At 44.0% G+C, this 25,501-nt stretch overlaps 1 protein-coding gene across 5 annotated transcripts in view; it reads right to left on the bottom strand.

The window, feature by feature from the left end:
- The window catches only part of PHKA2 (phosphorylase kinase regulatory subunit alpha 2), a 91,083-nt gene that overhangs the window by 24,521 nt on the left and 41,061 nt on the right, over positions 1 to 25,501 (bottom strand). For all 5 annotated transcript variants that reach the window (XM_043895950.1, XM_043895954.1, XM_043895955.1 and 2 more), the window contains 9 exons: positions 24,628 to 24,681; positions 23,905 to 24,027; positions 19,050 to 19,145; positions 14,432 to 14,539; positions 7,926 to 8,004; positions 5,570 to 5,704; positions 4,791 to 4,900; positions 3,529 to 3,673; positions 3,193 to 3,271 (listed from right to left, as the gene is read on the bottom strand). In XM_043895950.1, coding sequence (XP_043751885.1) covers positions 3,193 to 3,271; positions 3,529 to 3,673; positions 4,791 to 4,900; positions 5,570 to 5,704; positions 7,926 to 8,004; positions 14,432 to 14,539; positions 19,050 to 19,145; positions 23,905 to 24,027; positions 24,628 to 24,681 — 929 coding nt within the window. The remainder of the gene's footprint in view (positions 1 to 3,192; positions 3,272 to 3,528; positions 3,674 to 4,790; positions 4,901 to 5,569; positions 5,705 to 7,925; positions 8,005 to 14,431; positions 14,540 to 19,049; positions 19,146 to 23,904; positions 24,028 to 24,627; positions 24,682 to 25,501) is intronic.

Here is a 25,501-nt window from a genome sequence, read left to right as displayed (position 1 = left end):
GAGCCTCAGGAAGGCAAGAAGCGCTGCCTGAGGGTGAGAAAAGCCTTCTAATCGAGTAAAGGTGAAAGTGAAAGTCGCTCAGTCCTGTCCCAATCTTTGGGACCCCATGGACTATACAGACCACGGAATTCTCTCGGCCAGAATATTGGAGTGGGTAGCCTTTCCCTTCTCCAGGGGATCTTCCCAACCCAGGGAACAAACCCAGGTCTCCCGTATTGCAGGCGGATTCTTTACCAGCTGAGCCACAAGGGAAGCTCAAGAATACTGGAGTGAGTAGCCTATCTCTTCTCCAGTGGATCTTCCCGATCCAGGAATGGAAAATGGAACCGAGGTCTCCAGTGCAAAGAAACAGAGGAAAACAACAGAATGGGAAAGACTAGAGATCTCTTCAAGAAAATCAGAGATATCAAGAGAACATTTCATGCAGTGATAAGCACAATAAAGGGCAGAAACAGTAGAACCTAACGGAAGTAGAAGAGATTAAGAAGAGGTGACAAGAATACATAGAACTGTACAAAAAAAGGTCTTAATGACCCAGAAAACAATGATGGTATCGGTCACTCACCTAGGATCAGACATCCTGCCTGGAGTTGTGAGGTCAAGCGGGCCTCAGGAAGCATCACTACAAACAAAGCTAGTGGAGGTGATAGAACTCCAGCTGAGCTATTTCAAATCCTAAAAGATGATGCTATGAAAGTGCCAGGAAAGACTGCCGGGAGAAATATCAATAACCTCAGGTATGCAGATGACACCACCCTTATGGCAAAAAGTGAAGAAGAACTAAAGAGCCTCTTGATGAGGGTGAAAGGAGAGTGAAAAAGCTGGCTTAAAGCTCAACACTCAGAAAACTAAGATCATGGCATTGGGTCCCATCACTTCCTGGCAAATAGATGGGGAAACAATGGAAACAGTGACAGACTTTATTTTCTGGGGCTCCAAAATCACTGCAGATGGTGACCGCAGCCATGAAATTAAAAGATGCTTGCTCCTTGGAAGAAAAGCTATGACCAACCTAGGCAGCAAATTAAAAAGCAGAGACATCACTTTGCTGATAAAGGGCCATATAGTCAAAGCTACGGTTTTTCCAGTAGTCACGTATGGATGTGAGAGCTGGATGATAAAGAAGTCTGAGCACCTAAGAATTGATGCTTTCGAACTGTGGCGCTGGAAGGCTCTTAAAGAGTCCCATGGACTGCAAGGAGATCCAACCAGTCCATCCTAAAGGAAATCAGTCCTGAGTATTCATTGGAAGGAGTGATGCTGAAGCTGAAGCTCCAATACTTTGGCCACCTGATATGAAGAGCCAACTCACTGGAAAAGATCCTAATGCTGGGAAAGATTGAAGGCAGGAGGAGAAGGAGATGACAGAGGATGAGATGGTTGGATGGCATCACCGACTTGATGGACATGAATTTGAGCAAGCTCTGGGAGATGGTAAAGGACAGGGAAGCCTGGTGTGCTGTAGTCCATTGGGGTTGCAAGGAGTCAGACACGACTTAGCAACTGAACAACAACCAGGTGGGTCCAGAGGATAGAGTCTGGCATGTACAGTGAGTTCAGTTTTTCAAATACCCTCAGACTTAAAAAAGAGCCAAAATGAGATTCAACTTTAATTATTAATTACTTAGTAGGAATCGTGGAGCCTAGGCATCCCTCTTTCTTTCCATGGATCTGTGAATTGTTTGCCATACTCTGTAAACAGAAGCCCCTCTCGATTCCTGTAAGCCTCCATCCAGCTCGACCTGGTGGTTAAAGCCCAGTTTCTGTATTCACATGGCGCTTTGGCATCTACTCACCTTGTGCCCCTGGCTCTCTGAGCCTACAGATCCTTGCATACAAAATAGGAATATTTGCTCGAGACAAAGAAAAGGACAACATGAGATGACACATAAAGAGACAAAGAATACACTGCATGCCCAAACAATTGTACACAGTATCCTTTTGACGATAAGATTTCAGAAAAAGAATTCATCTTGGAAAACAGTCAATTACGGGCATGTGGTATTGTCTCTCGGTTATGACACCATGTGCCAGGTGGTAACTTATCCAAGCTGGAGATGAAATGTACACAAGTGGATGCCAACTGCAGTCATGGTGCCAGCCCTGGGATGTTGACAGCAGAATGGTGAGGAGGACCTTGCTGACACTCATGAGAGAGGCCAGGAGAAGCCTGGAGCAAGGGCCACTTCAGTGTACAGCAAACCCCACAGCAAGTTCAGTGAGCAGAGGTGCCAACCCCGGGCTTAGAAATAATGTGGTGACTCAACCCAGCGGACATTGGGCTAAGTGAGACCAACCAGTCACAAAAAGGCAAACACTGGACGAGACCACTTAGGAGAGACACCTAGAGACAGAAATCAGACCGTGGTTGTCAGGGCCAGGGGCGGAGCAGGTGGACAGTGGTTTCAGGGGTAGAGTTTCAGTTTTACAAGATGAAAAGAGCTCTAAGAGACTGGTTGCAAACAATGTGAATGTACTTAATGCAACCGAATTGTACACTTAAAATGGTTTAGGCGGCAAATTTTATATTACATATAGTTTACTATTTAAAAAAATTACCATGGCAGCAGGGTCCTGTGAGAAGAAAGGCAAACTTCAATTCCCAAACACTTCTAGCAACTGGCATTCCATCAGGAACCCAATGGCAGCCTCCCCGACCTCAGGAAAGGCCACATGTGACTTGAGCTGACTGCACGGTGAGGTTCTCCTGGGGCCCTTCTGGCATATTCCAGCAGTTTCACAGAGATCAGGACACGGAGGCTACAGAGAAATCCTCTACCTTGTGACAGGGGTATCCCTGGGAGGTGAGCCCCTATCCCTTAAAGTGATTTGATTATTGAGTACCTGCCAGCCCCAAGGCACTGGGGGTTTGCTAGCCCACCTTTGAGCAGAAACAGATTTCACATTCCACACATGCATCTCAAGGGGGCCACTTTGGAGAGACTTGATTCATTCACAGCTCTATGCTCCAGGCCTCCTGGCACCCATAAAAGCTTCACAAACACCCACCAAATACTGCTTAGAGATAATTCCAGTTTCATATGGGTGACCGGATTAGATGTTTTAACTTCCTTTTTACTCTAAAGCTCCACACTTCTATGTTCAGCAGTGGATATGGAAAATGGGGGCAGGGCAGTAAAAGGCTTTAAGAAAGGTCAATGTTACTTTTCTAGAAAAAAAATCACAAATTACCTAGCTCCTCCAAAATATCCATCCTCTAGTTTGCGAATTGTAGCAAGAATAGCAGAATGAATATCTGAGCCATCATTTGCTAAAAAGAAAAAAAAAACAGATGAATTAGTTCACTTCATCTGGGAATACTTTGTTTGGGTATGTACTAAAACATGTTCATCAACACCAACCAATTAAAATACGTAGAGCGCAGGAGATTCCCAACCTCAGAAACTTAACTGCTCAGAACCCTCTTTGGTACCTAGCTCTGTCCATGGGACTCATTTTAAACATTTTGCAAAGATTAAAGACTACCTATGGGACATGAGTCAGGGCAGATCAAGTTCATGGACTTACTGAGCATGGTATGTGTGATGGGGAAGGTGAGCGTGGGTCTGCCCGTCATCCGCCAGCAGGTGCACAGGTAGGCCAGCTCAATCCTCAGCATCTCCACGATCATCTCATTGTCCAGGGCCAGGTAGAAGTGATGCTGGTCGGTGAACTGCAAGTCATAACAGGCCAGGTTCACCGCTGTCCTGCCTTCCCCTGCACACCACCTCAGCTGTCATTCATTGTAGCACTAATTTTTGGATTTTGTTTCCAGAGAAGAGACTCAACCCTGGTTCCATCGTGGGGCTTTCCTTGTGACCACACCCATCGATCTGCCCCAGCCTGCCCCATTAGTGCTAAGCGTGGGAGCAAAGGGCACTCGGCTAGGTCTATTTATGGCTCCTCAAATGGGGATTTAAGGACCTAGCCCAGCAGTGCTGTCCCTGAAAGGAAATCAATAACTCCTTAATTCCAGTTGCGGTCCAGGGCTGCTGAGCTCAGAGATGCTTTCCTAGTGGGGCCACTGAAAGCAGGTGAGACATGGAGACTGTTTACCTGACTGATGGCCTGGTTAATGTGAACTATGGGCACTGTTGTGTCGTGTCCAGGAAAATCATACTGCTGCCCTGGCCTCTGGACCCATGCACACTCCGCTCTGGTATAAAATTCATTATGAAGGGAAATAACTCCCAAGATTTGAGCAAGCAGCATAGGCTGGATGAGAAAGAGCAACTTGAGGTGACTGACCCATGAGCCCATGGCCAACTATGTGCCCAAGCAGTTGGGGGGCTGTACCTCCTGCTGACAAACTGATCTCTCAGTTGGCCTTTCTAGCTGCTGAATGGATGAAAAAGGCTTCATCTGCATTTCACAGGGCTTGTTTCCTTTGGAAACAAAAACTAAAGAAAAGACCCATAAGCAGTATATTCAGAATCCCATCAAGGGAGCTGGGGCCTGAAAACTCAGACTCCCCGTGTGGGAGTCCACTGACAGACCCTGCTGACAAGCTGAGAGAGTGTTAGGGGCACGAGGGCTGTAAGTGCCATGCACTAGCCAATTTGTAAAGTGTGTGCATTTCATACTGGAAATGATGGCATACTCAGAGCTAAGCAGCATTTACTGAGCACCTACCATGAGTAAATGACTGTATTACGTCTTGGATGTCATCCTTTGTCTGTATTTGAACACTTGCAGGCACACCCTGCTGCATTCAAAGTAGCTCGCCAGACAGAAAAAGAGAGCTTAATAAACAAATGCTTGTTGCTTTGCTACTGGCCTGCTCTTCTCACCTGGGGCGTGAAAGTAAAGATCTGGTTCCTAATCACATATAGTTTAGATGTCCCAAGGACACCAATGTGCCGATACGGTCGCCCACTCAATCTCATATTCTTATTCCGTCCTATGTGGAAAGTAAAAGAGAAATTCAAGTTAGAGTAGGCACAGTGAAATCTAATCCAAGTGATTCTGCCTAAGCCTGAACTTACTGATATGTTAAACAACTCACTCTAGGGTTTGGTTTTTCCAATACTGTTATCCTTCTTTGGGACAAGGATGAATTAAGAAAAGAATCCCACTCCCTTTTTTTCATGCATATATAAGAACACGACCCAGTAAAACATCTATATGGAATAAAACTATTAAGAAGAGTTTATTGTTTACTTTTTATTTATTTAGTATGGAACCACGATCCTAAACTGTCAGATTTGAGATAAAGAGAAAACACGCCTCCCATTTTAATGGGTAAACGAGCATTTTTTAGACCATGGAAAAAATTTAGAAACATTATCAAGATGCAAATGACTGTTTCAGTTGTGAATTTCCAAAGATGGCTCCTTATTTTACCACATATCTGACAAATCACTGGCCACCTGTGGTGACATCTCCTGAACAGACACGAGAGGAATGTGCTTGTCCAGTCATTCCTCTTCACATCAAACAATCAAACCATCTACTTTGGTGCTTTGCCCAACTCTTTAGAATTTACACATATCACAGTCTCCTCCAGACCTCAAACCTAGAACCAAGATGCAACCTCCCCCAAAACACCTTGCTATTTCCCCAAACCTACCAAGCTTGGCATATATGTGACTAAGGATGCGGCCTGGCTGGACTCGGATTGGATGAATGTCAGTGATACTCTGAACGTTGACCCCATGTTTCCTCAGCAGCTCCTTAATGTGGTTGTTTTCTGCCAGAACAGTCACTGTGAACAAGAACGTAGTGTCTGCATTAGACGGTGGCCCTTGTCCCCTCACAGACACTTGCTGTTGTCTGCTCCCGTCTCTAATCTGTCATATACACATCAGCAGGCTTGCCACAGGCTGGGAGGTTTTGAAATGGACAGCACTTGTCCTGTCGCTCTTCTCAGTTCTCTCTGGCCTCATCTCCCTTCAACACCTACAATGTATATTTAACAAGTGCCCTCAATGTACAAGACAGTCTGAGACCTGTAGAAACGGCTTGCAACAGGTCACAAGCCAAGTTACCAATCTCAAGTGATGTCCTGCCTCTGACTGATGGGGATGAGCTTTATACACTCAGGAGAGAAGGAAGGGTGGACCTACCAGTGGGCTGGTGGTAGTAGGGCAGCCTGGCCCACCGGGAAGCAGAGCACACAGACCTCGCTGGTGGGCAAGAGCCACCCCAGAGGTGGGTCGCACACCCCAATGGGCTGGGTTGGGGCCCATCTCCAGGGATTGAGGCTAGGCATCTGGCTCTCTGGGATGCCTGGGATGTGGGGTTTCAGGTGGGCTCAGACCCCCATTCCTGCTGTACCAGTACCGCCGGCTTTTAAGAGAAGGGACCATACATTGACAAAGGAAGGGAGTGTCAGGGAAGGGGCTAGAGAAAGGGAGCTCTGGCCATACAGAGAGTAACCGCTGCCGGGTTCAGCCGCGGGGAGCCTGCCAGGAACTGGAGCAGCTTGGGGCGGTGTTGAGGCCAGAGGAAAGACTTCTTTACTGCTGATGTAGCCTCCTGAGCCCTACCACTGAACCCTGAGGCCGGCAACTCCTGAAGCTATGATACCTACAAATGCGGCTGAGACCTTGTACTTATATAGCACATGAGACTTCTCCAAAGTATGTTAATACCCACGACCTCATCTGAGCCTCACAACAAGGCCCTGAGGGGAACCTGCAGTTACAGCCGAGCAGAGACGGGAAGGTAAGCCCCGGGCCCCAGCATGGGGACATTGGCCACGCAGGAGTGGGCCAGCAGTTGCCCTTCACATTTTTCTCTCTGGAAGCTTCCAACACCATGCAGAGGTCCGCACGGATCAGAGCCACACAGTGGTCACTGTGTGGGAATGACTCTTTCAGAGGAGACCTGTGAGCCTGCTGATATGACAGAGCTGCACGCAGAGAAGTTTCTGAGACTGGACTTCCTGTTCCTCCAGGCCACAATCTCTGATATTTTCTACTTTGTTTTCTTCTATTGCATTAAAAAAAAAAAAAAAAATGGTGCTCAGGCTCCGTCAAGCTGTTCCAGCCCGCAATTGGAAGAGCGGCCTTGTGGACTGAAGGGATCACTTGGCAGCGTGTGCTCCAGTGACAGGCAGAGACAGTGGGGTCAGCTGTGGGTCCCTTATGTGTAAGAGGGGGATGATAACGATGATCATCACAGTTTCTACCTCATCAGGATGCTGTGATGGTTGGGCGTGGGACACAGCAGTGACCAGTGATGACCTGCACACGACCTCTGCTGTAACCCAGGCAAGCGCAGTGAAATGCGTCCGTGGCCACAGACAGGGAGTGTGTGTGTATCAAGCAACATAGAAGCTACAAAAATAAGGCCACTGTCCTTAAGAAATGTACAGTGTACACTAGGGTACACAGGCATAGACATGACGTGCTGATACTAGCTGGTGTAGATGTCGCTCTCTGAGGCATGTGCACTCCTGAGGAGTCCCCCCTTGGGGGGAAGAGTAGGGAGACAGCACCGGTCGTGAGAGCCTGAGGCACAGAGAGGGGAAGTCACGGGGCGGTCAGAGCCAGCGCTGCAGCAGTGGTCGGGCTGGCCCTGCACTTCTGTGGAAGTGCCGGCTGGAGAGGAGGGGAGGCAGGTGAGAACATGGACCAGCGGCTCTGGAAAGAAGTCAGACCTCCAAGGGAGAAATGAGTGAACTTTCACTTGAGTTTTGAGTTTTCAGCAAGGTCATATTCTACTTTTTAAAGGACAGCAGTTATAAAAAATGATGCCCAATGAATCACTTGTGCCCCAGTTGCAATCAAGGTTTAGATTCAAGAAAACTGCTAGCTAGAAACCAACTCTGAGATTAGGAGCTGCTGAGTTATAGAACATATTTCACAGAATTGATATATGCTAAAGTATATCCATACATAGTCTTTAAAAAAATTAAATGTGCTGTAAAAATCACATTGGTTTTACAAAGATAAATATGAATAGGAAACACACTCACAAACCTTGTACGACGACATCAGGTTTGACTGAAGTGGAAAATCTTCTGTTCAAGGGATCAATTTCACCAGCGGCAAGGAATCCCTAGGAAAATAGGAGCATTAACGCCATGATACACTGATAAAAGTTCACCTTAAACCTAAGTTTGGAAATAAAATATCTGGAGGCTCAAGATTTTCAGTATTTTAGTCCTTTATATTTTTCCAAGGCAATTGCTTTTCTCTGAACATATTGTACACTATAGCATTTAGAAGGCACTCTATCATGTTTACAGCAGCCAGCTCTCCAGGGCTAGTCAAACACACCAACCTTGTGTGAGTGTGAAGAATAAGGGTAACTCGTGCTCCCTGATCCTCACCCTGCACCAGGTACAGTGCTGAGCTCTGTACACGCACTGCCACACAGTCCTCCTAACAGGTAGGCAGCACCATTCACACCACCTTACTGGGTGTCTTGGCCTGAGAAACCAATGCAGTGAGAAACTGGGAAACCAAGGCACTGAGTTCAGGATGAGGGGCAGAGTGAGGACTTGGCCCAGAGCTGACTGTCCTGAAACAAAAAAACTCCCCTCCCTGCTGGCACAGTACTCTCTGAATGTGACTCTCCTCACATGATCTATGAATGACAGGTACCCTAAGACAGGGGACCAAGGTGTTCTGGGAGTCCTGAGGACAAGGTGGACCTCATGCAGGGCCTACATGAGGGCCTTCACTCTGGGAGGAGGAAACAAAAGTAGGGGGATTTGTTCCCGATCTCACTGATACAGAAATCAGAGCTGGACCATATTAGAGATGATCAAACCCAACCTCTTCACTCTAAAGATGAGGAAACTAAAACAAACAAAAAACTACATTTAAGCAAAAGTTGTACAACATTTAAAAAGTAAATAAATAAAGATGAAGAAAGTGAAGTTAAGAGACCTGCCCAAGGTTACAGAGGTGGTCAGAGGCAGGGTTGGCTTTCCAAAGGAGATATATGAATTTTTCCTACTCATAAAGAAAAAAGTGTTAGCTCTTCTCTAAATTTTTGGTAGAATTCAGCTGTGAAGCCATCTGGTCCTGGGCTTTTGTTTGCTGGAAGATTTCTGATTACAGTTTCGATTTCCTTGCTTGTGATGGATCTGTTAAGATCTTCTATTTCTTCCTGGTTCAGTTTTGGAAAGTTATACTTTTCTAAGAATTTGCCCATTTCATCCAAGTTGCCCATTTTATTGGCATAGAGCTGCTGGTAGTAGTCTCTTATGATCCTTTGTATTTCAGTGTTGTCTGTCGTGATCTCTCCATTTTCATTTCTAATTTTGTTAATTTGGTTCTTCTCCCTTTGTTTCTTAATGAGTCTTGCTAATGGTTTGTCAATTTTGTTTATTTTTTCAAAAAACCAGCTTTTAGCTTTGTTGATTTTTGCTATGGTCTCTTTAGTTTCTTTTGCATTTATTTCTGCCCTAATTTTTAAGATTTCTTTCCTTCTACTAACCTTGGGGTTCTTCATTTCTTCCTTCTCTAGCTGCTTTAGGTGTAGAGTTAGGTTATTTATTTGACTTTTTTCTTGTTTCTTGAGGTGAGCCTGTAATGCTATGAACCTTCCCCTTAGCACTGCTTTTACAGTGTCCCATAGGTTTTGGGGTGTTGTGTTTTCATTTTCATTCATTTCTATGCATATTTTGATTTCTTTTTTGACTTCTTCTATGATTTGTTGGTTATTCAGAAGTGTGTTATTTAGCCTCCATATGTTTGATTTTTTAATAATTTTTTTCCTGTAATTGAGATCTAATCTTACTGCACTGTGGTCAGAAAAGATGACTGGAATGATTTCAATTTTTTTGAATTTACCAAGGCTAGATTTATGGCCAAGGATATGATCTATTCTGGAGAAGGTTCTGTGTGCACTTGAGAAAAAGGTGAAGTTGCTTGTTTTGGGGTGAAATGTCCTATAGATATCAATTAGGTCTAGCTGGTCCATTGTGTCACTTAAAGTTTGTGTTTCTTTGTTAATTTTCTGTTTAGTTGATCTATCCATAGTTGTGAGTGGGGTATTAAAGTCTCCCACTATTATTGTGTTACTATTAATTTCCTCTTTCATACTCGTTAGTGTTTGCCGTACATATTGTGGTGCTCCTATGTTGGGTGCATATATATTTATAATTGTTATATCTTCTTCTTGGACTGATCCTTTGATCATTATGTAGTGTCCTTCTTTGTCTCTTTTCACAGCCTTTATTTTAAAGTCTATTTTATCTGATATGAGCATTGTGACTCCTGCTTTCTTTTGGTCTCCGTTTCCGTGAAATATTTTTTTCCAGCCCTTCACTTTTAGTCTGTATGTGTCCCTTGTTTTGAGGTGGGTCTCTTGTAGACAGCATATATACGGGTCTTGTTTTTGTATCCATTCAGCCAGTCTTTGTCTTTTGGTTGGGGCATTCAACCCATTTACATTTAAGGTAATTATTGATAGGTATGGTCCCGCTGCCATTTACTTTGTTGTTTTGGGTTCGTGTTTATACAACCTTTCTGTGTTTCCTGTCTAGAGAAGATCCTTTAGCATTTGTTGAAGAGCTGGTTTGGTGGTGCTGAATTCTCTCAGCTTTTGCTTGTCTGTAAAGCTTTTGAATTCTCCTTCATATCTGAATGAGATCCTTGCTGGGTACAGTAATCTATGTTGTAGGGTATTCTCTTTCATCACTTTAAGTATGTCCTGCCATTCCCTTCTGGCCTGAAGGGTTTCTATTGATAGATTAGCTGTTATCCTTATGGGAATCCCTTTGTGTGTTATTTGTTTCTCCCTTGCTGCTTTTAATATTTGTTCTTTGTGTTTGATCTTTGTTAATTTGATTAATATGTGTCTTGGGGTGTTTCGCCTTGGGTTTATCCTGTTTGGGACTCTCTGGGTTTCTTGGACTTGGGTGGCTATTTCCTTCCCCATTTTAGGGAAGTTTTCAGCTATTATCTCCTAGAATATTTTCTCATGGCCTTTCTTTTTGTCTTCTTCTTCTGGGACTCCTATGATTCGAATGACACCTATCTTACTCAAAGTCTTCCAGAAAATTGCAGAAGAAGGTAAACTTCCAAACTCATTCTATGAGGCCACCATCACCCTAATTCCAAAACCAGACAAAGATGCCACAAAAAAAGAAAACTACAGGCCAATATCACTGATGAACATAGATGCAAAAATCCTTAACAAAATTCTAGCAAACAGAATCCAACAACATATTAAAAAAAATCATACATCATGACCAAGTGGGCTTTATCCCAGGAATGCAAGGATTCTTTAATATCCACATATCAATGTAATACACCACATTAACAAATTGAAAGGTTAAAAACCATATGATTATCTCAATAGATGCAGAAAAAGCCTTTGACAAAATTCAACATCCTTTTATGATTAAAACTCTCCAGAAAGCAGGAATAAAAGGAACATACCTCAACATAATAAAAGCTATATATGACAAACCCACAGCAAGCATCACCCTCAATGGTGAAAAATTGAAAGCATTTCCCCTGAAATCAGGAACAAGACAAGGGTGCCCACTCTCACCACTACTATTCAACATAGTTTTGGAAGTTTTGGCCACAGCAATCAGAGCAGAAAAAGAAGTAAAAGGAATCCAGATAGGAGAAGAAGAAGTGAAACTCTCGCTGTTTGCAGATGACATGATCCTCTACATAGAAAACCCTAAAGACTCTACCAAAAAATTACTAGAGCTAATCAACGAATATAGTAAAGTTGCAGGATATAAAATTAACACACAGAAATCCCTTGCATTCCTATATGCTAACAATGAGAAATCAGAAAGAGAAGTTAAGGAAACAATACCATTCACCACTACAACAAAAAGAATAAAATACTTAGGAGTATGTCTACCTAAAGAAACAAAAGACCTATACACAGAAAACTATAAAACACTGATGAAAGAAATCAAAGAGGACACAAACAGATGGAGAAATATACCATGTTCATGGATTGGAAGAATCAATATTGTGAAAATGGCTATACTACCCAAAGCAATCTATAGATTCAAGGCAATCCCTATCAAGCTACCAATGGTATTTTTCACAGAACTAGAACAAATAATTTCACAATTTGTATGGAAATACAAAAAACCTCGAATAGCCAAAGTAATCTTGAGAAAGAAGAATGGAACTGGAGGAATCAACCTGCCTGACTTCAGACTATACTACAAAGCCACCCTCATCAAGACAGTATGGTACTGGCACAAAGACAGAAATATAGACCAATGGAACAGAATAGAAAGCCCAGAGATAAATCCACGAACCTATGGACACCTTATCTTCGACAAAGTAGGCAAGGATATACAATGGAAAAAAGACAACCTCTTCAACAAGTGGTGCTGGGAAAACTGGTCAACCACTTGTAAAAGAATGAAACTAGAACACTTTCTAACACCATACACAAAAATAAACTCAAAATGAATTAAAGATCTAAATGTAAGACCAGAAACTATAAAACTCCTAGAGTAGAACATAGGCAAAACACTTTATGACATAAATCACAGCAGGATCCTCTATGGCCCATCTCCTAGAATATCAGAAATAAAAGCAAAACTAAACAAATGGGACCTAATTAAACTTAAAAGCTTTTGCAGAACAAAGGAAACTATAAGCAAGGTGAAAAGACAGCCCTCAGATTGGGAGAAAAATAATAGCAAATGAAGCAACAAAGGATTAATCTAAAAAATATACAAGCAACTCCTGCAGAAAAATAAATGACCCAATCAAAAAACGGGCCAAAGAACTAAACAGACATTTCTCCAAAGAAGACATACAGATGGCTAACAAACACATGAAAAGATGCTCAACATCACTCATTATCAGAGAAGTGCAAATCAAAACCACAATGAGGTACTATTACACGCCAGTCAGGATGGCTGCTATCCAAAAGTCTGCAAGCAATAAATGCTGGAGAGGGTGTGGAGAAAAGGGAACCCTCTTACACTGTTGGTGGGAATGCAAACTAGTACAGCCGCAATGGAGAACAGTGTGGAGATTTCTTAAAAAACTGGAAATAGAACTGCCATATGACCCAGCAATCCCACTTCTGGGCATACACACCGAGGAAACCAAAGAGACACGTGCACCCCAATGTTCATCGCAGCACTGTTTATAATAGCCAGGACATGGAAGCAACCTAGATGCCCATCAGCAGACGAATGGATAAGGAAGCTGTGGTACATATACACCATGGAATATTACTCAGCCGTTAAAAAGAATTCATTTGAATCAGTTCTAATGAGATGGATGAAACTGGAGCTCATTATACAGAGTGAAGTAAGCCAGAAAGATGAAGACCAATACAGTATACTAACACATATATATGGAATTTAGAAAGATGGTAACGATAACCCTATATGCAAAACAGAAAAAGAGACACAGATGTACAGAACAGAATTTTGGACTCTGTGGGAGAAAGCGAGGGTGGGATGTTTCAAGAGAACAGCATCGAAACATGTATATTATCAAGGGTGAAACAGACCACCAGCCCAGGCTGGATGCATGAGACAAGTGCTCGGGCCTGGTGCACTGGGAAGACCCAGAGGAATCAGGTGGAGAGGGAGGTGGGAGGGGCGATTGGGATGGGGAATACATGTAAATCCAGGCTGATTCATGTCAATGTATGACAAAAACCACTACAATATAAAAAAAAAATTAAAAAAAAAAAGTGTAAGACACAGTTTCCACCCCCAAGCACATGTCCATTACTTTGCGGAGATGATCATATCCATGAAACTACTACTCCATCTCAGCACCTAAGGGCCACTTGCACAGTGACAGCTTTACCTGGGTCTTCTCTCACATACCAGGAACTCCAGTGACATCCAACCCACTGCTCCCCAGGCTTCCCCCACCCCCACACCCCTCCCCAGGAGTCCAGACACCCAGCTGAGCAGGATTCTCCCAGGAATGAGGAGCCAAGTGATAAAAAGCACTCACACTTAGGACTGTCGCAAAAAGATTTGTATTTTAAAAACTAAGCCTGGGGGTAAAAAGACGTTTCACAAGAAGGAATGAGTCAGAGGCAGCAGGGGTATTATGGCCTGAGGGACCATCTAACACAAAATTCACTACAGAAAACCAGCCACTGCCCCTTCCTGTAGAGAGCACTGGAGAGTCAAGACCATGTGCAGAAGCTTCCCAAACCCTGTGTCTCTCATACATGTGTGGACCTTGGCTGAGAAGTTTCCAACCTCCTCCTGACTATCCACTCACCCACGTTCTAGCCACAGATGGGAAATGCTAGTGGGAAGGGGTGTTGGGGAAGAGACAGGGAGTGAGTTCTTGGCTTGCAGGTGACCCTGAAATGGTTTACCGTAAGGGTGGACCCAAGTCCAGGCCTCCAGCCTCAGAGCCAACCCCAATAAGTTGACTTTACCGCCATGAAGATGCAAAGGATATTCACAGCCACACTGAACAGAGAGCACCTGTGCTCCTCCAGGGTCCCTTGAACTTCCAATCAGATGGTTTCCAGGCAGTGAAGCCCCCAAGTCCCTTACCTCTGCCAACAGGGAGCTGAGGATATACAAGGACTGACCCCACAGATGGGGCACCTTCCCCAGGGGAACTCTATCCACTGTGTGAGGATTCTTATACTCTTCATCCACCTGGCAAAGAGAGGAAAACCCCAAGTCAGAACGCCAGAGGATAAAACAGCCAGTGGCACTGTACATGGGGAGCGCACAGAGGATTTAAAAGTGCCACTCATTTGATCCTCCAGACTAATTCTGTGCAAGAGCTGGGACAGGGAGGCCAGGAAAACTGAGGCCCTGTGGGGGCCACGTGGCTAAAAGCAGCAGAGGTGGGACTCCAGCCCAGGCCTGGTTCCAGCAATGCTCTGCACACAAGCACACTGATGGCAAAAGACAGAGACACTCTGGAAGTCAGGCCTGCCTTCTTTAAGCACAGCTCTGGACGACAAGAAATTTCAGATCTCATGCTTATGTTTGGCTGTATTATGGGCACAATAATCTAAAACATCAGCCAACAGCCATGGCAGTGTAGTTCTGAACGCTATGTCAGCTTTCTATCTTGCTCTCCTCAGGTGTTCAGGAACTCTGTGTGCCTATGCAAGAAAATTACCAGAAGGTGGCGCTATTTATTGAGGAAAAACAATTATACTATTCAGTTCAGTCAATCGTGTCCAACTCTTTGCAACCCCATGGACTGCAGTATGCCAGGCTTCCCTGTCCATCACCAACTCCCAGAGCTTGCTCAAACTCATGTCCATCAAGTCGGTGATGCCATCCAACCATCTCATCCTCTGTCATCCCCTCCTCCACCTGCCTTCAATCTTTCCCAGCATCAGGGTCTTATTAGATCACTCATTTTCCATCAGGGACTCAAAACGCTGAATCCATTGGGGGCTTTTGACTCATTAAAACAAGCTACAGTTCTCGCTGACGGGCAGTGCTGGCTACATGTTGTAAAAGTCAGTCTGCAACCTTCTCTGTTGTCAAGTCCATGCTAACCTTTGGGTTTTTGATCATTACAATGTTTGTTGGTTGGGGGTTGGAGAATTTCCTTCTCCAGAAAACATAAACCAGTTGAAGGAAATAGAAAACACATCTTCCTCCAAAGGAAAAACTCACATCATTAGGCAAGTTATTCTCTGCTTGTGGATTAATAACATCAGTGATGTTAATATGAAACTGAAAGGGAAAGCTGCTCAGTTGTGTCCAACCCTTTGCAACCCCATGGACCACACAGTGCATGCAATTCTCCAGGCCAGAATACTGGAGTGACTAGCCTTTCCCTTCTCCAGGGGATCTTCCCAATCCAGGTATGGACAATGGAACCAGGGTATCCTGCACTGCAGGTGGATTCTTTACCATTGGAGCCACAAGGGAAGCTCAAGAATACTGGAGTGGGTAGCTTTTCCCTTCTCCAGGGGATCTTCCCAACCCAGGGATTAAACCCAGGTCTTCCACATTGCAGGCGGATTCTTTACCAGCTGAGCCACCAGGGAAGCCCAAGAACACTGGAGTGGGTAGCCTATCCCTTTTCCAGTGGATTTTCCCAACTCAGGAATTGAACTGGGGTCTCCTGCATTGCAGGCAGATTCTTTACCAACTGAGCTATTAGGGAAGCCCATGTGAATATATTCGGTAAATTTTTAAAAATTTGCTGTAGGAAACTAAGACAAACTTAAGCTTATCAACTGAACAAAATTAAATGTTAGGAGTAATCAAATAGGATAAAAATTGGAGGGAGATTCTCCAAAACACTGCAGTGTAAGATTAGAGAGAAATATTTTCTTTCTATAGAATGTTGAATGTTCTGCAGTTTGCAGGATTACTTTTACAGTAAGATGGTATGTTAAAACTTTTTGAAATGTAAGTAGTGTTCAGAAAGACTTCGCAGATCTGGAATGGGAACAGGTCGATGCAAAGAACAGAAGACAGCTCAGTTCTGCCCTTCTTCCACCCTCAGCTAGCTCCTGCCTCCCCGTGTCTCCCTCTCTCCACCTCAGTCCTTCCAATCAGCTTGCAGGTCCTCTAATGCATCAAGCCTTTGTCGCCAGCACGGCACTCCGGTATCTGCCCTCAGACCATGTACTTGCTCCTCCCCCCACCTCCCTAGCTTGCAAGCTGGCAGAGGGAGAGCTGGCATCGTGACCCCTCTGTACCCCAGTACGTAGCGTGCTTCCCGACCCAGGGCAGCAGTTCCAAGGACGTCTGCTGTGCACGCTTGCCTGAGTCTCAAGCTGTCCAATGAAGGACCCGTTGGTTGGTGGTGCCTTGCAGATGTATGTCTGGCTGTGGAAATGAGTGATGCTGGAACCCAGGCCAGATGCTGCCCTGGCCCAGGGCTGTGGTTGCTCCAAGAATGAGGCCCTTTTTCTAATCTGCACAAAGGTGCCATAGGGGTCTGGGTGGCCCTGTCTGTAGCAGTCTCTCCCTATTACTGATAGGATGGGTGAACCTTCCCAGCTGTCATCTAGAAGCAACCAATACAAACTGTGCTCAAAAGAATATTCAAAATCAGTGCCTAGCTGATACGTAAATACACTGGATTAAAGGAGGACGCTGAAATGACAAGTACAAGCATGGAGGTCAGATGAGAAAAAGCTGCAGAGTAACCCTTTACACCCTGCAGCCATAACTGTTAATATTCACCAGAAAGAAAAGCATATAACACCTAGCATTTACTACAGTCAGGAAATGTGCCTTTTAGTGGAACATGGATGGATGGTTATTCTCTACCATAAAACAGGTAAAATACCCTTGAAGCTATTCAGTTTCCCTCGCTCTGCTTCCAGGTTCCAAATTACCTCCCATGACTAATTTAGTCTTGTCAAGTACCTTAGTACCGGAAAAGGGGCAACCTGAACACACAATTGCTAGGAAGTAACTACCCAGACCCACCGTCAGCTGCACCCAGACCCCCAACAACACATCCACATCACACATAGTCAAATGAATACATTTGCAGGAAATCTAGGCCTTGAACACTCAAAAAGAAAACAGCCCCTGCATGCTCCATGGTTTGATCTGTACAATGATGGACTCTCCATCCCCCCAAAAATGCACCACACATTGGGAAGCAGGGTGCGGTTATCAGGAGGCCCTGAACCGGGGTCTAATTCCAAGCAGAGCCCAGTGCTGTCTGAGCTCTGACAGATTCCACAGCCTCTTTGAACTGAGGCAGATAATTTCCAAGGCCTTTACTAGTCCCCTGACCATGTGCTTGTGGGCCTGATTCAACCACAAACTCCTAGACCCAAACTGCTATGTGACCGCAGGGTTACGCTCCAGTGCAGGCCCTGTCAGCTGGGGGAGGAACCTTGCTCTCTGAAGTCTCTTCTGCCCTGAAATGTCTTAATGAAGCTTTAAAGCAACAGGAACATTCAAAAGAGAATAAGCCTTGAAATGAGGATTCTTCTCTGCTTAACATGAGATATGTAGAGGGAAATCTTCCCATTAAGATATATTGATCCATCATGACCCAATTTAGGAAAGTGAATAGAACTAAACTACCTTTGGGCATCTTCCTGGAACTGGCCAGTTTCTCTCTTCCTGATATAGAATGGCTTCTAAGCAATCACTCAAGCTCTAGCACAGGAACTGTGTGACTGAAAGGAAGATTCTGAACTACCCCTGTATAGGCAGACCTCTGTTCCAAACCACTGCAATAAAATGAATATAAATGGAGTCACACGAAATTTTTGGTTACCCACTGCATAAAAAATTATGTTCACACTACACCACCATATACCAAGGTCTGTCCTGGTGGCTCAGATGGTAAAGAATCCACCTGCAATGCAGAAGACCTGGGTTTAGATTCCTGTGTTGGGAAAATCCCCTGAAGAAGGGAATGGCAACTCATTTCAGTATTCTTGCCTGGAGAATTCCATGGACTGAGGAGCCTGGCAGGCTATAGTCCATCGGGTCACAAAGAGTCGGACATGACTGAGCGACTTAACACTTTCACATACTGTAATCTATTAAGTGTACAACAGCATTATGTCTAAAAGAAATGTACCTATCTTAATTTAAACATACTTTATTGCTAAAAAATACTAACCATCACCTGAACCTTCATCAAGTTCACGAGTAGTAACATTAAAGATCACTGATCATACATCACCATAACAAATAATGGAAAAGTTTGAAACGTGGGAATTACCAAAATGTGACAGAGATATGAAATGAACAAATACTATTGGAAAAAACTCAATGAAGGCTTGCCACAAACCTTCAATTTGTAAAAGTAAAAAAAAAAAAAAACAAGCAAAGTTACCTGCCAAGTGGCAGTAAAGCAAGGTATGCCTGTATATCTCTCCCTCTCTCCCAGAGAGATTCTGTCTGGTTTCTTTTTCCACGGAAATGTGTAACAATATGGTGCCCAACAGTGTTCTGTGATTTTAGGGCCTGCTTGGTCTTGAGCTTGGAAGAGGGACAGGTATCCTCTGAAGGTCCTCAACTAATACCTCCCTTGGGCAACCTCCAGGTCAAGCATGGCTCCAAATCCATAACTTCTGTGATAAACAGCAATGCTACCCAAGACTCAAGAAACCACTTCTGGAGAAAAAGTGTTAGGTCTGAAAGAGGAATGAAAAATACCAAATGGCCAAGCCCAACTCACTTCCTTCTAGATAATCAAGTACATGGTTACCTTGTCAGGCGGGATGGCATAGAGTTCGGGCAACAAGTGGACCCCGTTCTTGCCTCTGATCAGTATCCCCTCCAGGGCTTCACGGTATTCTTGGACCTAGAAAACAGCACCATGACCCATGGGGTGAAACAACAGCACAAGACAGGAAAACAGCTCTCTGGGCAACAAACAGATTAGAAGTAGCACACAGGGGTAAGAAATGCACAAACACCTGCAGCTCACAGAGTGCAAGAGGAGCCTGGACTGTTGCTGATATCAAATGTTAGGAGGAGTGAAAAGCAACTGGTCTTCTATGTGTTGTGTTTCAATCATGATTTAAATAGTCCACTCTTAACTTCTCACATAGTTAAATTTTGTCTCATCAGCTAGACTATAAGGTTTTTGGAGTGGAGGCCAGATCTTAAGCAGTGCATCCTATTTCCACCTGTTGGTAGTTTTCTACTGAAAAAGCGCTCAAACTTGCTCAAGAAATGTTTGCTGAATGAATCAGATGTGAAGAAAAGGAAGTGTGTGTACTATGATCCATGTACCCCAATACTTATGATGTACCACTCAGTAAAAGCTGTTGATGTAAACGTTTCTATTAAATTTAAAAAGCAGTGATAAAAACTTATGCATTAAAAGGGAAATGGCAAGGAAAAAACCCTAACCAGCCACCTAGCTGTTTAACACATTTCATCTTTGGAGAGTTAATCAAGTGCCTTTCAGATCTCATGTTCTTTTCTTCTGAAATTTATGAACAGCAAAGCATGATGGGGTGCATCACTTTTAAAATGAGTGGAAGGGACAGCATGTGGGCTAAGAATAATAAATCCTGTGAGACCTACAAAATAAGGTACTAAGCACAGGATTTTCTGTCTCCTTAGCCTTTCGTTTCTGGTAACTGTCAAACTTGTTCGTAATTGAAATTCCAACTCAATCTTTTTGAGATCTGTCAGTCCTGGGGTAAAAAGACAGAAAACATAAGACCTAAGATAATCACTAAAGCGTAAGAATAAAAGTCAACAAAGAGGGAATATTAGTATTTCAAGCTTATGGCCACTTCTGTAACACTTCAGCATTCAACAGAGGCAGCTCTCAAAAACTAAAATGAATCTCAGATTGTGTATCCTACACCAGAACATGTGACTGAGCAGATTAAAACCCAGCAAGATGTTTGAGCTCCTCAGTCACATAAACTTCATGAGAACAGCTCTTTTCTGCTCACCAAAGTATGCATGGCCGCAAATGCCAAACAGAGTTTTACTCAGCAATGAAAAGAACGAATCTGAGTCAGCTGTAGTGAAGTAGGTGAACCTAGAGCCTCTTATACAGAGTGAAGTCAGAAAGAGAATAAATATTGTATATTAATGCATATACAATGGAATCCAGAAAAATTGTACTTATGTACCAATTTACAGGAGAGAAATGGATATGCAGACGTAGAGAATGGACTTGTGGACACAGCAGAGCAAGGAGTGGGTAAGACAAATTGAGAGAGTAGCACTGACATATACACACTATCATGTGTAAAATAAATAAGTAGTCGAAAGCTGCTCTATAACACAGGAAGCCCAGCCTGGTGCTCTGCGATGACCTAGAGGGGTGGGATGGGAGAGGGGAAAGAGGCTCAAGAGGGAGAGGATATATATATATAAAATAAAATTATGGCTGATTTGCATTGTTGTATGGGAGAAACCAATGCAACATTGTAAAGCAATTATCCTCCAATTAAAAAAAAAATAAGGCCCTACTGTATAGTACAGGGAACTTTATCAATATCCTGTGATAAACCACAATGGAAAAGAATATGAGAAAGAATGTATATATATGTGCAACTGAGTCACTTTGCTGTACAGCAGTAATTAACACAAGATTGTAACTCGACTATACTTCAATAAAAAATAAAAAAGAAATCTGTCTTGAACAAATGAACACTGTATTAATAAATATTCATTTAGCACTTAGTATATACTAGGAATGGGGCATATGCCAGAGAACCGGATGGAGACCAACTCTAGCAGGGTCCTTTGACAACTAAGTGGGAAATACACTGATAGGTGCTAGGCTGTTATAAGAGCTGTGTGGCATATATAAAAGCTTTTAGGCCTTCTGAAAGAAGAGACACTTAAAACGAATCAAATGAAGGGGGAGGGGAAGCTGAGGGTGGAAAGCATCAGTTCAGTTGCTCAGTCGTGTCCGACTCTTTGTGACCCCAGGAACCGCAGCACACCAGGCTTCCGTGCCCATCACCATCTCCCAGAGTTCACTCAAACTCAAGTCCATTGAGTCGGTGATGCCATCCAACCATCTCATCCTCTGTTGTCCCCTTCTCCTCTTGCCTTCAGTCTTTCCCAGTATCAGGGTCTTTTCAAATGAATCAGTTCTTCGCTTCAGGTGGCCAAAGTATTGGAGTTTCAGCTTCAGCATCAGTCTTTCCAATGAATATTCAGGACAGTTGCTGGGCATTTGAGAAGATGGGAGAGACAACCTAGCCTGCCCAAAGGCCTGAACAAGTTTCCATCTGCTTGGATCACAGAACTCAAGAAAGGAAATAACTAGAAATTGGGCTACAGTGGTGAAAACAAGGGCCAGATCTTCTGGGACCCTACAAAACATGTGAAGAGCCTGTACGTCATCAAAAAACAATCAGGAAGCTATTCAAAGCTTTTACAACAAGCAGTAGCATCATCTTTTTCTTAATAAGATCACTCTAGTGATGGTGTGGAGAAATAGCAGGAAGCGAGGCTGTGGGCTGGGACACCTGTTAGGAGGCTGATACATTAAATAAGATACTAGCTAAGAGAGGGCTTCCCAGGTTGGCTCAGTGGTAAAGAATCAGCCTGCCAATGCAGGAGATGCAAGATTGATCCCTGGGTCAGGAAGATCCCCTGGAGGAGGACATAGAAACCCACTTCAGCATTCCTGCCTGTAGAATCCCATGGACAGAGGAACCTGGTGGGCTACAGTTCATGGGCTTGCAAAGAGCTGGATACGACTTAAGCACTGAGCACTACCACACTAGGCAAGAGTTGCCTTAAAAGATGGTAAAACCACAGCTGGTCAGAAAAGAGCAGCAGCAACAACAAAACTCGTCTGTGGAAGACTGGCGCCCCCCACCCCGGAGAACCCCACCTCCTAGTTCTCGAGCCTTTATACAATGTCCCTACCCTTGAATGACTTACAATAAAAAGCCCTCAGATGTAGATACTGGGTTAAGCTAATCAACAGAGAATTTCCTGTCACCTATTTTTTCCTACACCAAGTTGAAATTTGGTCCTCTCCTCGTGTCCTCAGATTAAAGAGAAAAAACAAAAGACCCTGGAATCTACCCCTGCCAAAGTTCTACATGGTCAGGTAATTATAGAAACCATACTTATTTCTCCCAGCCTGTGGCCCTTCCACATTTAATATCTAAGTGTTTCGGCCAAACAGATAATGATCAAGACACTCCAGTATGGAAAAAGGTAAGACACTTGATCCCTGGCTTATCCTAAATAAAACTGCTAAAAAAGAATAAAAATTTTAACAATGTCTGTCATTCTACATGCTCCCTCAGGCTACACCTTTGTCTGTAGTTTACCAATCTTGAGCCTGTGAATGCCTTGACAGCTGGTCCAAAGGTGGTAACTGTTTGCTCAGATCAAAATGTTAGCCTGAAACCAGGATCAAGAGAATATTTTCAAGTGAGTGCTAAGCGGTTTCATTCCTCAAGCCCTAGTTGTGTCTATGCCCCTTATGGGCAGAAGTATCCAGAGGGGTCGTTGTCCTCCTTTTCTCAACATGGAAAAATGATCAAAACAGGGAGGACTGAAACCAAGGATGATCATTAGTCAAATCTATTTTTACCTGTAACAGGCCTTCACTAATCAAGGTGCTTTTAAGACTCACATGTCCTCCAAGCAGCGCATAGCCTAAACAATGTTTGCTCGAGTTGTTTTCCCAGAACTTGGAGTCAACTATGTCTCATTCCAACTGAGCTGGTTAAGACTGGTTAGGACCACCCACCCTCCAACAGGGCATGGGCAAGTGTCTGGTGACTTTGGGGCATCAGGGGGCTGGAAACTGCACCCTCAGATCATGCTAAGCACCTCCATTTTGGAATGTGCAGAGACCTGTGGCCCAGTTACAGTTGGGCAGAATGAGAATTACCACTCCTTTTTCCAGTCACCTCTCCCCAACTTCAGGCCACTGTGCTGCTTTATTCTTTATCCCATACATACCCCGAGCCTTAGTCTTCATGCAGGCAGACCTGAAACTTGTTCTCCTTGCATGGTGGCCTTGCGAATAAACCCTCTCTTTGCTGCAGACTTCAGCATCTCAGCGTTTTGGCTTGCTGTGCTCTGGCAAAACAAACCTGGTTTGGCAACACTAGCCCTGAAAAAACCGAATGCAACAGAAGTGACACTTTGCCAGTTTTGGGCCTAAAGCCTTAAGAAAGCTTGGCAGCTTCTGCTTTTGCATTCTGGGAAAAGATGACCACCATGTAAAAAGCTTTACTGTCCAGAGACTGCAATGATGTGAGAAGCCCAAGTGGAGAATGAAGACCCAGGCCAACAGTCCACCTGAGCTCCGGGCCAACAGGCAGTGTCAAGCTGCAACCACGTGAGGGAGGCCGGTTCCTGCAGCCCTGCTGATCCCAGTTGACACCAGAAGCAGCAGAGAAGCGCCCTGCTGAGCGCTACCCAAATTACACAGCACTGAGCAAACACAATAGCTATTTTAATTCACGAAGTTTTAAGAAAGGTTTTTAAGCAGCAACAGGTAACTGACACAGTGCCCCTCAATTTTTGCATAACCCTATGTTCTAATAACCATCAGCACACCATTGCCATGAAAATGCTGATTACCAACACAACGCCCAGTATTTTCTCACCTGAACGGCATCACCACTGAAGACTCCATCTATTATGAAATAAGTCCAGAACACAGGCCATTCACATTCAATGTTTTCGAAGAGCTTGAGTTCAGCAGGGTCATAATGCAATCGGTTTGGGTCCTAGAACCAAACAGGTAAATGTTCTAAAAGGTAGTGTCAGATTACATACATAATACCACTGTGCCTCACTGGGTGTCCCTTGCTTTCTGACTCAGGGCAGCTTTGAGGCTGGTATGATTAGGATTCTGCTAAAATGGGGAGATGCTATTTTTGGCAGTTATCCATGGTAAAATTTCAGAAAAGTAAATCAAATGTATACAACACTACTTGGTAGTTTATTAGACTAAGCTTTCTCTATCTCTATAACAAATAAGGAGGAATTTGACTCTCACAGTACTGAGCAGACTGTTTCATTGATATCGTTTTATCAGTCACTATGACAAAGGAACCCAAGGAGGCCACAGGTGGCCTTTTAAAAACCATGTGAGTGAGAGAACTGTTTGTCCTTGTCAGCAAGCTGGTTTTAAATCACCAGCTTGCTGTTCTCCTAATGATCTTACTATTCTATTGCCTAACTCCAGCTTGCTGACTCCAAAATTAAGACTGCTGTTTCCAATATCCCAATGTGTAAGTTTTATAATCAACAGAGGGAGAACGCCACAGTGGCAACTTAGATATCAAACATTTAAGGAATCAGAAGAAACAATCTTTAAATACAACCTCTCTTGGGGTTTTATAACCATCTCGAAGAAAGCGACAGCATCCATAACGCCCCTAAGAAGACAAAAAGAAGCATTTGATGAAACAGAAGAATTTCTTTATCTCTTTGATTCAAGTCAGCCCTTTTAGTTACAACAAAGTGCTCACTGCTATCAGTACAAAACTCATCTTTAAGTAATAAGCAAACCAAAATAAGGTTTGATCAGTACTTGAAAGGGAATGCCAAAACTTTCCATTAAAGTGGCAGTCAGGGCTGAGAGATTAATTACTCCATGGTTCACAGAATGACCATCCTTTCATTCTGATTTGCTGTACTGTGCAAAGATGCAAAGGGACCCTCGCTGCTTGGAGAAGCCACGCATGGTGATATGTGGACTGATTGGACTACTTCTACTTGAAAGACTGGAAGGCCACAAGGTGACTTCAGACTTCAATAGTTAGGCTCTGGATGCAAAGAAGCCTGCATCCTGCAAAAAGTGGAGGAGGAAGGCGGTAGGGCTTCCTGTGGCTTAAGGCCATGGCTGCTGGGTTTCCTGCTGCAGGCTTCAGTGTTCCTCTCCAACTTCACAGGTGCCAAGAAAAAAGGGCAGTGGCAGTGCTATCTGAATCTGCCTCCCTCATCCCTGGATTGCAGTTTTGGGTGTCCATTCTCCAGTTTCTTAAGTGTTTGGGGCTGTTCTAGCACTGGCCATGGAGGCAAGTGCACTCCCAATGGCCAGTCCCATAGTGTTTGGAGCGTTCTGGGAGGCCCAGTCTAGAACATGCTCCCCTTGAAACGCTTCATTCTCTACATGAACTCTCTGCCTACTTCTACAAACTAAACAGGTTCTGTTTTCTCCACTGGCTCCTAACTGAGGCAGTGCCTTCTGGGGAT

The sequence above is a fragment of the Cervus elaphus genome, chromosome X (genome assembly GCF_910594005.1).
Source record: "Cervus elaphus chromosome X, mCerEla1.1, whole genome shotgun sequence".
Classification (NCBI taxonomy): domain Eukaryota; kingdom Metazoa; phylum Chordata; class Mammalia; order Artiodactyla; family Cervidae; genus Cervus; species Cervus elaphus.
The sequence above is the reverse complement of the archived record's forward strand: the minus strand, read 5'-3'. Positions and strand labels throughout refer to the sequence as shown.